The sequence below is a fragment of the Athene cunicularia genome, assembly GCF_003259725.1.
Source record: "Athene cunicularia isolate RWA chromosome 7 unlocalized genomic scaffold, athCun1 chr7_part1, whole genome shotgun sequence".
Lineage (NCBI taxonomy): Eukaryota > Metazoa > Chordata > Aves > Strigiformes > Strigidae > Athene > Athene cunicularia.
Genome location: NW_020799107.1, coordinates 24,800,306 through 24,814,879, shown reverse-complemented (window position 1 = coordinate 24,814,879; position 14,574 = coordinate 24,800,306). Strand labels below are relative to the sequence as shown.

Genomic DNA, 14,574 nt, shown 5'->3' with positions numbered 1-14,574 from the left:
AACACTGTTCATTCCTTGAAAATCTGCTCTTCCTAGGAAGCAAAGACCAAATATTTTGTCCACGTGTTACCATTGTGGTTAGGGTCCTCCAAGCTGGCCCGTTTGACACCAGTTTTGGGATCTCTGTGATGATGCTGGACTCACAGCAATATTATGTGGAAGTAACCACAGAGTTCCAGACCCGCATCATTAGGCTTGACTTCTACTTTGCAAAAATTATCTAAAGAAACATAACTGAAGCCCTTCATGAGAATACCAGAAAATAAACCATTACCATAACAGGTCTGAAGTCAACTGCCAAGTCCATATTTGCACAAGAAAAATCTCTAATATAAACTATCTTTACAGCAGGAATACACAAGTGGGATTTAGTAAACATTTCTTCAGAAGAACACCTCTCTCCAGGACAGTATGTGAACATGTATTTAAGTTCCTCTGAAGTCAGCGGACCTACGCAGGTATTTCTAATTAAGCACATACTTAGGTGTTTTCCTGAGTAGAAAGAGACTTAAAAACAGTTCTGTAGCCTGGATCACTTTCTGCATGTCACTCTGCCTCATCGGGTCATAATTTCTTTTCAAATATCTTCTACAAATATCTCTTTCTTTGCTAATCCCCATTAGATTAAGCCTCCTTTCATTTAATAATTTCATGACGGAATGTGTTAATTCCTTCACCACCTTATCTTTCTACATCCTGCTTTTTGTCATCTACAATGCAGTTTTCTCTTGTCATACTGCACTTGAGCTGGGATGAAAGACAGCATATGAAATCAAGCGTTTTACCTCACAGGGAAGACAAATAGTCTGAAACAAGAATATGCATGTAAGAACATCTCCCGAATGCAGCTCTAAGCTTAAAACTTTCCTAATTTTAATGTATTAACCACACTCTGGTAGTCTTTCCACTACCAGTGGTAATTTGGGATGTGTGGTTACTCTGTGGGATCTTAAGAAGCTTTCAGACGAAGCATTCAGTCAGCAGGTACCATGTCCAGCAGCTGGTTTGCAAATCAAAAGCCATGTGAGTAGCTCCAGAACCAAGCTAGGAAAGCCCCTTGTGAAGGGGCAAGAGAAGAAATACACCAAATCGCTCTCCAGGATGCTTTTACAGGATTGAAAGAAAAACATTTCTAAGGCCCTTACAGGATTTAGGAACACACTTTTAGTTCTCAGAGTGAAACTCTAAAAACTCAATGTGACTCCATTTCATGCAGCCCTAACATTTTTTTCAGGCATGCCTAACTGCACCCAGGTGCTGTTATAAATGACTTGAGTACGTCTGTGCGGGGCAGGGAGATGTGTAAGAGATAAGTTGCTGAAGGAGGAAGTACTTCTGTACAAAAGAAACACAGACGCAGTGCTGCACTTGTAGAAAGGGCAGGAGGTGGTGGTGGAGCCTAACTCTCACATTTAACCTAATAGCAGGTGCCCAGCAGCAGGGAGAGCATGATACAGGTCCCAGGGACTGGAAAAGGGTATCTCCTACCTCCCAGGCTCCTGCCATGCTGTAAGGTGTCCCTCCCCCAAGTATCAGCGTAAAAAAAAAAAATCATCAAAAGGCTCACAATCACCTGGTTTCAATATCATCTACCACATTCAATTATATCAAAACCCAAGCCCATACATGCCAATAAAGTGAGCACAGGGAATGCAGTAAACTTGCTCTTGAAATGGAGTCTGGCCAACTGATATCAAAAAACCTTAGATATGTTTTTTCCATAACACCTCCTCCCACGAGATTTGCCATGTGCATGCTCCTACAACAGAGAGGAAACAAGGCAGAAAACATTCCTATTGGTCCTACAGAAGCTGTATGACCTGGATATGTATGCCGGACTCCAAGCATGCAAAAACCATCTCATTAACATGTCTGTGTTTCTTAACTCCATTCTAACCACTTTCTTAAGTTTTAGGTACTTCACTCCTTTACTAGGGCTTGCTTTGGGGTCCTGAGTTTCAATGGAGGTCGAAGGAGTTAGACATTAACTGTGATCCAGCATGTTTGAAAAATCCACTGGTGCCTTTGCATTACCAGTGCTTGACAAGACAGCCCTAAGGGTCAACATTATTTTGAAACCCACAACACTCACTTTCAAAATAGTGTTGTTAGCCAGATCCAATACAGTGGAATTTATAATCTGATATCATATAGGCACTTTTAAAAATTTGACCCTTGAGTAATGCTCTAAATTTTAGCTCTGTTAGTTGTCTATTTAATATCAATGGTGAAGCATAAAAGAAGATTAAAAGCCTCCAAGGCAGAAAATTGTGTAAAATCACAAATTCTCAAAATGGTCTGGCACACAGAAGAAAAACATACATACATGGTTTAGTGTCAAAGCTAGGGATCTAGAAAACCCACTTAAATGCATGCGTTCCCTCAGGAGCACTCTGCAGATCTGAGATTTGCCAGAGTAACGGTGCCCAGTTCTGCCCTTTGGTTTGTGCAGATGTGCGTGCACAGATTTAGCTGCAGGCAGGGTGTCTAGATCCATAGTTCTGCCAGATAAGGTCCTTTTTTTATTAGGTTTTTTTTTCTTCCCCCCCCAGCCATCTGGGTGGTCTGAGAATCAGACCCGAAATACCTAGGATCCCTTGAACCACATGTTCTAATCCCAGCAGAGTTGACTCAGTCCTTCATCTTTCCAGGGTAAATTGCTTTCTCAGCTCTTTATTGCGTGGGGGGAACTTTTGGATGAGATTCGAAAATTTCCGCTCTGTATGGACATTAAAAATCCTACATTTTTCTTCCAATATCACAAGCCAGCATTCCTGCCATTAGTTTTTATCTCTCACCACCTTGTGTTATTTGCTTCTCATGACCACTAGTAGCTGCAAACCCAGATTAACCAGCACCTGAAAAGTGATGCGCCGCAGGCTTCATTTCGCAAGTCAATGGGATGGATGGGATTTGTCCATTTATCTCTACATGCACTGGAAGGATTTCAGAGAAGCACAGTGAAAATAAGGAGGTTGAGCAGATTGATATTTGAGTATATGCTGCAGGCTGCAGCCTGGCCAGTTCATTAGTGCGGGGAGGAAGGATATGACAACATGCAGCAAGTATCTGGAGGGACGTGTTACACAAGGAGGTATGCTAGGAGCAGAAGGGTGAAATTCAGGGAGAGAAAGAAAGGAGGGTGGACTAGGAAGGTGAACTGCATTGAGAGCTTTTTTATACTGAGAAAGGGTTTGCTACAGGATAGAGAAAAAGTTCAAACAGGAGATACAGGAACAGAAAAGGGGAACCCTCACACCCCTGTGCTGTATAGGAGAAAGTGCTACACAGGAGCAGAACACTTCAACAGGTACATTGTCTCTTGTCCTCATGACTGCAAAACTGGTGAGAGGTGAAACAGCATCTAGAGAGGAGATGTATTTAGGATTAAAAAAAAGGAGAGGCCAGGAGGGGCAGTGCTCCACAACCAGCTGAGAGAAAACTTGAGAAACAAATTCATAGCACTGGAGTTTAAAAGGGCAGGATATTGGCACTGAACATTTATCCATTTTCACAGGATGCTGAAAGCAACGGAGAATGGGCAATACCATTGAGAGAGCTTCTGAAAGACCCACGCTCTCTGTTTAGAAACTCTTTAGAGAGCAGCGGGAGAACAGAGTTCAAATAAATTTTTCCTAAAGCACAAGCTTAACAGCGGATAAGGTGGAAGCATGAAGTCACTTTTAATCTACTATAAAGTGAGGTAAGCAAAGGGATTATCACTTAAGACTTGCTGACATGAAGCTCTGAGAATGACATTTAAAAGCAATGGTGGATTACAGAGTGACATCATATTAAAGGAACACATGCCAGAGGTTTACATAAAAGACCTCAGAGATCAGGCTCTTGTTCTCAATACTAAAACCTCCTAGCCATTTTTACAATTCTAGCCGTGATTAGGCTAAATTAGAGCTGCAGTTTTTCATTCAGTAACTTGTGGTGTCACAGCATCAGCAACTCAGTGGCCCAGATCTTTACCAAGTGCTAATGGGCACGACTCCATCTGAGCTCACCGAGGCCTCTCACTCTAGTGTGATGCTGCTGGCTTTCAGCGACTGAAGATCCAAACCAAATGTTTCTAAATCCAATCTGTGTCTTACTGCATATATTAGTGACTCTGAAACCATATACTTTCAGGTCTCAAGGGACTTCAGGTTTGAGTTTTTCAAAATATTCTGAAGGCTATTTAACTAAACACACATGATGAAACTATCCACAATTTAAGGAACAGCACAGATGTGCAAATCTCTCTCAATAATGGAATATTCTTGAAAACTGTTAAGATGAGTCAAAAGAGAAAGCTGTGGGGTTTTGTGTTTGGTTGGTTGAGTTTTTTTCCACAGAACAGTTTATCAGATTGGAAAAACCTACAGAAACATTCTAGCCCTGATGAGTGTTTTGGATTATGTCTGCCCCATTTTCAGAAGACCTGATCAGCCTGTCCTTCCACTGAGGTCAGAAGATGTTAAGCATGTACTTTCTCAGTTTCTGCACAGGTAGGTAGCGCTGTGTACTTCCTTTCCTGATGCCTGAAAACATGACATGAGTCCCTTCTGAGAAGTCAAATTCAAGTCACAGACCACCTGACTTTTCTTAGCTCTCAAAACATCAGGAGGGTGAATATTACTTCAACGGCATTTTAGAGATGGGAAAACTAAAGCACACATAGAATTAAAGTAATTTTTTCAGCTCCCAAAACAGGGCAGCAGCAGCCCAGTATTCAATCTGTGGTCTCCTGAAGATGGATCAAGTGACCATCAAGTATTAATTCTGGTAATTTTACAGTGAGATCAGTATTGACAGTCCCCCAAATCACCTCCTGTAGGTTACCAAAGAGCCACCTAAAAGCAACACACTCCTGCTAATTACAGACCGGGGAGAGGTTTGAACCAGCCTTCTGGAGGGGACCAGCCTCTGCAAACCATCGCATACTCACACATTCTTATTTTCTTAAATAAATAAATGAAGCATGTGGGAAAGAAGGGGACAGAATAAATTGGATGTGGGAGCCCCCAAACCTGTTTCCCAAATGAGCAATGTATCTATTTGGTGAAAGTCGTAAAACTTTGCAAAACACATAAGAAGGTCTCTCTGAGCAGCTGTTTGCTTTGACTCCGGAGGGAGCTCGCTCTATCTCCAAAGCAGCACAGTACCATCAATCACGACCTGCCAAAGATTTTCTACTCCGGTAGCAAAGTAAATATAAAAACACACAGGTTTTATTGGCGTGTATATTCTGTGGCTCAACTGAGTGGCTTCCTTGCTGCAGGAACAACCATTACCGGGGGTCCCATCCTAAACCGCCTGATGGGATCAAAGGTGCAGCCTCGTGGGAGCTGTGTCCCATGGAGGTTAACCGAAGGCACTTTATGCACACCCGATAATGCACAAAGGCGGCTGCATGAGTGTACGATGCAAACGGCTCCCCTCTGCCATCGGCTGCGGTCATGAATCGCACCCTGGGTGGAGGGGACGATGGAGAGGCCCCAGCAAACACTGGCAGGGAATCCCTGGCAAGGCTCAGCTGGAGCACAGTCAGGTCCACAGGGGAGCTTGGAAAATTTTGCTGCAAAACTCTGAGACCCCTTCACCGAGAGTGTTGGAAATAAGATTTTTCAAAAGATTTCTATCTGGCAAAATGGAGGGTTTTTTCGTGTGTATTTTTTTTAAAAAAATAGAAACAGCAAGAGACACATCTGTGACAATAGCAAATTCCAACTCTGAGACACTGGCGTTTCTCAAAGCGCAGTTATAAGATGATGATGATTATTTTTTGTATGGCTAAACAACATATTTTCCCTTAACCCTACTTGGCCTCCCTTGGCTGAATCTCATAAAAACAACAAAGGGAAGAGAAAACCAGCCTGAAACAGATATCCAACATGGAAAATCTTGGGTTTGACATTAAATTTGGCAAATTTATAAACATTTGAGACATAGTCTTTTCATGATGAGAAGCTTAACAGTCACCTTGCCTGCCTGTGAATTACCCTGCCAAAACAGCTCGGGAACACTGGAACTGGTCCTGAAAAGGTATTCTGCAATTTTTAACATAGTAAAAAGAAAACAAACTTCAACAAGGAGGGATAATAGGATCAGATAAAGAAAAAAAGTGTAGGCTGAATATCAGGGAAAATCTGTAATATATTAAAATCTCAGGGAAATGGAGGAAGATCCATGATTAAACCAGATAAAATCCCTACCAGAGGGAAATTAAGGGCAACTCCACATTATCATGGAGATGGAGTCTTCTCTATGTTTGGGTCTTTGGGACAACTCAGTCCTCGTGAAAGCCATGGAATTTGTGACTATCAGCTCAGGGGTTTTTTTTACTATTTTAATGTGTGGACAGGAGAGCAACAACAATATTTTGTTAATAAATAATGTCAGAACTGCATCCTGAAACACCACCGGGATGTCGGTAGAAAAACAACGCTGCTTTTGTTTGTTACACCGCGTAATGCCTGATGGGTTTTAACCACAGTTTAGGAGCTACTGTTAAAAAGCTTCTTGCTGAGTCAAGCCTAGGCATGCTGTTTACAAGGGTTAGCCCCGAAGGCTCTTGCACTGGCAGGGACTTTTAAGCTGAGCTAAGGAGTTTTTAGTTATTTTTGTTGTGCTTTAAAAAAGAATGTTGAGAGTAGCTAAGCACACCTAAAAAACTGGGGAGTGGAAGGGAGCTATCAGTAATCACCTGCCGTATCTGCCAGCAGCTTTCCTCTAGGCTTGATCTTGCAAAGCTGATGCTAAGAGTCCTCTTGGTTTAAAGCAAATGGAGTTATTCCAGAGACCAGGCCCCAGTGGAGCAGGTTTTTGTGAAGAAGCTTGCTAAAACAGAAAATATCCCCTTTGTTAAAAAAAGGACCTGTTCTAACTTATGAAGTGAATTAGTTTGGTTCAGTTTTGAACCTGCTGAAACACCTTGGCTGATGACTTTCACTTCAGTAACGCTGATCTATGTTCTGCCTACAACCAATGGTGCAGAGTGAAATTCTGACAAATCAATAAAAGCTGCATGCAGAAAATGCATATAACACCCACCACTGCTCTTCCATAGAGCCTGGGCCATCCCGTGCTGTGGAAAAAGTGAGTATCTAAGGGAAAAACAGTATGTGGCTCTGTAATTTAATGCATTATCACAATGGTGTACGAAATGAGTCAGAATATCCAAATTTATTTTTCTGTCATTTCTTAGCTTTTGAGTGCTGTAGTTTACAACCTTAATATTAAACAAATGTTGCTGTGTGGAAGTGGTACCTTACACAATTTATATATTCCAATACAATTTTGTTTATTCATTCTGCTCTAATTCTACATTCCTGGAATATATTTCATCCAATATTTAGTTTTATGCCACTGTGCATTACATCCTTTTGCAGTGTCCACTGGGCTCCAATCCTTCCTCTCCTCCCATCCTCCACATGACCACAAGCTCACAAGCTCACAAGCACCACAACAGGACACCACCTTGAATCCACGTTATTCCTATTGGTTTACACTGCAGAGAGCACAAGGATCATCTGAGCAAGATACTTTTATTTTTCTAGACAAGCCAAGCAAGCACCATGATTCTGCCGATTTGTTCTTAATGCCAAAAAAAAAAAAAAAAAAAAAAAAAAAAAAATGTATCACCAAATAAGTAAAACCAGAAAAGTGGGCTGTCCTAATGACTGGAGAAACACAGAAACACCCTGAAAATATTAGAACTATATTTCAAGGAAATATCAACATGATCTGCTTCTGGACATATATAATAAATGCCCAGTGATTTGGAAGAAGACTTGAGTCCTGAAAACCATTTGTCATGCTGCTTAACAAGGGAATCAGTGAGACATAGAGACTGACAGCAGTGAGCAGAAATGCAGCAAATCTTTCATATCCCCATCTTGGCATGTGGGTCTTTTATTACTTGAGTTTTCCATATTCTCAGCCATATTCTCAAGAAAAGGGTTCCACAGGTGGTCCGGCTCAAGAGAGCCTTGCAGATGAGTTCCCTCCAGTTAGGATAAATTAATGTATGTTCTCATTAGGCCAAATGCAAACAGTGATGAAGGGGAATGCACTGTCATGTCACATCGAGCAATCAGGAAACAAACCTTTGACATAATGCAGCAGGCAGATAATAAGACCCCATAGTTAGCAACAAACGAGACTACACTTAATTTGCTGTGCAGTGTTCATGTAATTAGATACATTTGGTACCGGCAAGACATCAGACAGGTAGAATATGGGCTTGATGAATTGAGGGCTCTCTGTCAGGCACTGGTCACGTTAATCATAAAGCAAAAACTCAGTGACACAGTTTTTCTTCCAAACATTTGCCATAATTTTCTAAAATGAAACTATGCACATGCCTTTTTTTTGTTTACTTTAAACAGAAGGATGGATTTCTGTACCATTAGGATGGAGTGCAAATTTCTAGAGGCTCATCTGTGCCTGCAGAGTCCACTTAGCCTGTTGAACAAGAGCCATGCAACCTCCAAGTATATTCTAGCCCAGCTCCACTACCATATTCTGGATGATTTCATGTTGGACATCCTCCATCGAGGAGGATGAGCACTATGTTATGACCTCCAGGGTAGAGATGGGAGGAGAGAAGAGGAAGACAAAAGTGAAGGAGAACAAAAGCTAGAGAGGGAAAGGGCAGGAGATGAGATTAAGATGTTTTCAGATAAAACTGAAAGAGAAAAAATAGTTGAGAGCCTAACTCCACAGCTGGTGAGAATTTTCTCAGTGTGGTTGTGCCGTAGTACAAGGCACTTGAAAAAGGGAAGTGGCATTCCCTTGACCCTAGAAAAACCCACGGCCAAGAAGTAGTTGGCTGCTCAGCTTTGGTGCTTCACAGCCACAAAGACACTCTTCAGTGCAATGCCCGGGTAGTTTCAAAGAAGGACATGCTTCTCCTTCTAAGACCAGCAACCAAGTTTTCTCTACAGTACCTTCACAAGTAATTTTTGTGAAAAGTGCTGCTGGGAAGGTGAAGGATCCCAAAGAAGAAGATATAAATAGGTATCTGCCGACAACTCTACCCAAATACTAAGAAGGACACTCTTGGTCTGCTGACAGAAAAATGTGCTATGATTCACAGGTGCCTAGCACCAGCTGGCAAGATGTTGGCTGTGTTTTGAAGAAGACCCAGCTTCGTGCCCCCACTGAAGAAACTGCTGTGGAGCCCCAGGGAAGATACAGTGCACCTGATCCGTCTTGCAAGGACTGAAGGGGAGGACTGAGCAGGGCACACAAATAATCTGTTCCAAACATCCATCTTCTCTTCTAATCACTGTTTTGAGTACTATCCTTTCAGAAGTCAGTATGTGCTTTATTAGCCAGAGCTCTGGCTTATTAATTATCTTCCAGTATTTTTTTTTATTAATCTGTGGGGTTTTTTTCTATAATTTTTGCATGTACTTGCATGCAAGCCCAGAACTATTTCATTCAGCTACCCTTAGTCCCCCCAGTTCCCATGTTAGCAACACAGTCTGTCTTTTTCCCTTTGTGCACAGCATGGAATGAGCTGCTCTGCCCCTTTAAACATCCAGTCAAACTGATTGCCAGCCAAAAAGACAACGACTTGTCTTCTGGTAGGATCCAGGGGAATGCCCTATCATTTTTTTCCTGCAGCATTTTGGAAGTGGAATAAAGCCCTCGTAGCTGTGGGACTCCACAGATCTCCTGGCTGATGCTGTCTGTGTTACTTGCCTTCCGGGGACTATTCCCCGTTCGCACCTCTCCAGAAAAAGCATAGTGCTACAAACAGCCCCTGCAAAGCCGGGTAAGCGCTGACCTCGGCCAAACATTGAGGCTGCAATGGGGCTAAAAGGGATCAAATGACGGCTTTTTAAATGAAGAGCGCTATTTGCTCTTCCCTTGCTCTTCTTGCAAAATGTTCCCAGCCCTTAGGTGTTCCCCTATACCAAGTGCCCTGGGACCTGTTCCTCAGCTGATGGGACCACCAACCTCATCAGGCTGCTCCTCACCTCCCACAGGGTCGGTGAATTTCAGGGACAAGGAGAAACCCTTCTGCCCACACAAGCACTACAGCCTCTGCTCACATCTCCGCTGGCTTCTTTTTCCTTGCCCTGATCAAAGCTTACAGGAAGCGAACACAAATCTCTCTATAAACATGTCCTCCAAGGTGTCAACGACTATTGATCTGTCATGTCCTGGATGAGGAGATTAACCATAAACCCCTCTCTTGGGGTACAGCCCCTGACTGGCGCCTGTGTTCGCTGCCATCAGGTGCCTTGGGGAGGGGCGGGGGGTGGCCTCTTACAAGAAGGTCACCACCAAAACTTAGGTTCCTGTCCTTCTGGAGTGGACACAGACACTTACATGATGACCTGCCTCTTCACCCCATTTTAGAAAATGCCATCCAGCCTGTCCAGGCTGTCATCTGGTGAAATCAAACTGAATTACAGCATTCCCAGCAGCCTTTCACCACTGTCCCTGCAACGGGTGGGCATGTAGGAACAGTACGCAAAGTCTCCAAATGGAGGGAGCAGCACTGGGTCTTGGCCAAGACGATGCTACAAACAACCCAGGCATGGTGTGATGTGGGCGCAAAATCACAGCTCAAGCCTGTCCCCGGGACCTCAACCAGATAACAAGACAGAAGCCCTATACTCCCATCCCGCTGTTATATGGCACTTCTATAGGTTTAACAGAGTTGTAGAGCATTCTCGCCAGGCAGGTCAGTATTGTCACTGGGTGGGGACAGTGGGGTGGAGGGTGGCCAGCGAGGCCAGTTGCCAGGAGGGTAGCAAGTCCGTGGGATCTTAGCAGTGGGATTCGGCGCACTGCGGGTGGCTGACATTTTAGCAAGGCATGGGAGCAGAGATGCAAGACTTACCCGTGGATAGCGTGGATAGAGTGAGGTTCGTAATGGTATCGTCCTTCCTGGTGGCGCATGTCAATTGGCAAAGGAGCGTGGAAGGCCGGAAAAATGTGCTGCGGCACTGTTGAGGGGAATAGAAGAAGAAAAAAAAAAGGGACTTCAAAAACTTTTCCTTTCCTTTTAAAACAATTTCAAAGGCACTAAATCTCCATGAATTTCAGAGCAAGAGCAGTGCAAGACAAGGGGTCTTCATGATATCAGCGCTATCATACACCAGAGAAGTGGAATGAATAAATAATCAAAGTCATGCGGAGAAATCCTACATCTTCGACATAAAAGATCTCCAACAGGGTTTTTGACAAAGACAAGCAGCTAAGCGCTCTTTGAACTTGCGGAGATTATAGGAAGCACCAAGGAAAACTAGACTTGCAACGCAAATCAGACTCAACAGAGCCTGGCGGGATCCAGACCTGCACCATCCCTCATGCCTGGAGTGGCAGCAAACACCTTCCCTGAAGGTCTGTACACACAAGTTGGAAATATTTACCTAAAAATGTAGCAGCGAGAACGCGCTAATGCAGACTGTCTAGGCAGTCAGGAGAGGTTCAAAAGTGCCTACTGCCAGGTTCTGAGAGAGGAGTCCAAATTGCTCTCGCTTGTAATCACTTGAGGCCCTATTTTTTATTCATTTGAGAAGCTTGTTTCATCTTTGATGGAAAGATAAAGTGGTCTCAAAAGGCATAGAACACCTACATTGACTTATTAAATCTATCTATTATTGACCCCCAAAGTTAACGGCAAGAATATTTGAGTGAGTTGAGCTGATAGAAAATTCATCAGGTTATTTCTCCACGCCACCCCCGACAATGCTGCCTGGCCGCCTGGGCCTTTCCTACTAAAATTACAGAATTTAAAGAAATACAATTAGCAGAACTTTGATAACAATACTGTACAATCGTCCTCTGATAGGGCTCATCACACCTGTAATGAAGCCGCTTTCCATATTTGTACCAGCGATTGGTTTAACGATAAAAGGCTGGTCTTGCTCTGACTTTACGAACAGTCAGAAGTTCTTCAATAAAGATTACTAAATATTGTTGCAGGTCTTCCCATTCCCTCTCTGGCTTCTTGGCCTTTCTGTCTAACTGGGGACTAAAAGCAAAACAAAACCAACCTCCTAAGTGAGCATTTCAAAACGCAGTCTGCACTCAGTATTTCACTGTGACTTGCCTCTATGACAGGTAGCATCTCTGTAGAGTGGGGAAGCACCATCCAAAACCAAAGTGCCAAGGCTTGGGCCAAGTCTCTCGCTGATGCTCAGCAAACTCCAGTAAACGCCAAACTCTTTTGCTATGAAAGACTTAAAATTCTGCCTTGCGCATCTGTGACTCCAGCTGCAACAGAGCTACGCCGACTCCATCCAGCAAGGCTGTGCTCCTTTCGGGTCCGTCGCGCAAAGCCTGCGTGAAATCCACGTATATGTCTTTCCCAGCATATCAGCAAGAGGATCTGAGGCTCCTACTCCCATTGCAACGTAAAATCCCCGAGCACAGTGCGGCACAGGCGCGTCAGCCGGGCTGCTGGGAGAGGTGAGAGACTACACAAAAACAACCCTCCTGCCAACTCTGCTGAAAGGCGTTAAGCTAAGGTAGTCGGGGTGGAAAGTATTTAAGGCTCCGCAGCAGACTTGCTCTCCGTGCTCCAGCGAAGGGCTGGCACCGCACACTACCCGATACACTGGGAGCATTTTTGCAGCTCGCCCAATGTCAGGACACAGTAGGGTAACTGTTAACCGCCTTCCCCCCTTCTGCTCCCCTCCCCTCCTTTCCCAAAAGCAGCTCAGGGAGAGAATAAACTTGCATCCTTTAGGACTTGCTTTGGCAGGAGAAAGATTCACCCTTTAACCGTCCTGGGTAGGGACGATCTGTTACATAAGGACACTTGTAAGAAGTCTTCATTTTAAGAAGCAGCTAGTGTTTTTCCAGGTCAGAAATGCAGCAGAGTTCAGCTGTCACATCCCATCCCCTACTCATGCAGAACCATAGAGGCTCTGGTCTCCCCAAACCATGTTTAGCCCAAACCACTGCCAGGGCTGGCAGACACCTCAAGCTGCTGTCCTCCTTCCTGGGGACATTGCTGTACCCTGGACACAGCTCTGGCCACAACCCACAGCTGCTGCGGGGACCAGAGTGAATGGGGCAAGGAAGTTTTACATCATCACATGGTCTCAAAATCAACTGTCCCTGCACAGGCCTCCAATGCCAGATAGCACAAACCTCTTCCAGACTGAGCCTCTAGGCTGGGCTTCCTGCAGCGCGCACCCCGTATTTATGCTATACAAATAAACCCAATGGAGCAGGGACTCTTCTGCAGTACTGGGGCCAACCTACACAGCCCAGATGGTGGCATCCCTATAGGTAAAGTTTTGCAACCTCCCAAGTCAGGGTTGCCACTCTGCCTGTAATGGGCAGGTCCAGGGCTAGGTTAACCCCCAAACTGCATGAAAGTGTAACTTGACAAAGTGGGCTGAAACTACGTTCACCAGCTCGGTAGCGTTTTAATAATATGGGGAGTCATGTCCTAATCCTTGGGCCCATTCCCCGGAGCAGTTTAATTAACTAACAATGATGAAACCATTAAGAACAACAGGTCAATCTGAATCTCTTACAACCCCGGCCAGTTATGTTTTATTTTGTAACTGTGCATTTCTAAATGACTGATTGCTGAGGTAATACTGGAAAATTTTGTGCTAAAAGAGTCACTCAGGAGAGCGGGCAAAAGAAAACGCAGGGTGTTTGCTGCCTGGCCTCCTTTCCTAACTATCTGTTCGTATAAAAACGACATCTGAAGAGAATTTCTCCCTCCTCACACCTCTGATTATTAATGGAAGAAAAATTTCCATGAACATCCTCCCTCCCACTGGCACCATTGCCTTGTTTCCAGCATTTCAACCTATTTGGACCATGGGAGGGTGAGCAATGCCTCCGCTTTGGGTGCCTGTTTCACTCTGCTGCTCTCATTTCTAACCCCACCACACGCTCTGTGCTTTGCTGCCACAAAGGGAAAGGGTTGGTTTTGGTGATGTCCCTCTGAAACATCCCACGTCAGGGCCTCCCCTCTGCTCCCCTGCCTGGGAGCACTAGCCAAGCCTATGGGCTCCAGTGGCTGGTGTTCCTTTTTATTCTCTTCCAGGTGCTTGGTCAGAAATAATGAATGGTTTTATAGGCAATCAACTACCAATTCATAAACGTCAGCCCAGCTCTGCTTCTTGTTTCCACCCCTCCCAAAGAGGATGGCAAGCTGGCAGCAGGACAGCAACACACGCTGTTAACAAAGATGGATGTTTTACACATACAAGTTAAAAAGACAATTATATTCAATTACTCCAAGTAAGTCACGGTGATGTATTCCTGAATAGCCACAGGAAGGGCAATATGATGATTAGGGCAATGAATTTGCCAACTTTAATCTAATCAAGACAATCTTTTGTTTAGCTTTATCTGCTTTGCAGTGGCAGAGGATTTACCAAATCCAAGCAATTTTAGCAGATTTAACCCCAAATCTGCCTGATTAGTGCTAATGATGACTGCTTTACACAGAGGGAAGAAGGTTTTAGCAGGAGGGCTGTGGAAACCTTTCCCCCATAAATAAGTTGGGCCACGCCACGCCATGCGGTATGATACGCTGGGGCATGAAGGCACAACATGGCACCTCCAAAAGTCCCCTAGCACTAGAACAAC

General features: G+C 44.1%; 1 protein-coding gene across 1 annotated transcript in view; it reads right to left on the bottom strand.

The window, feature by feature from the left end:
• GLI2 (GLI family zinc finger 2) overlaps positions 1–14,574 on the bottom strand; it is a 148,133-nt gene that overhangs the window by 60,957 nt on the left and 72,602 nt on the right. Inside the window, exon 2 of the mRNA XM_026852896.1 lies at positions 10,850–10,955. Coding sequence (XP_026708697.1) covers positions 10,850–10,955 — 106 coding nt within the window. The remainder of the gene's footprint in view (positions 1–10,849; positions 10,956–14,574) is intronic.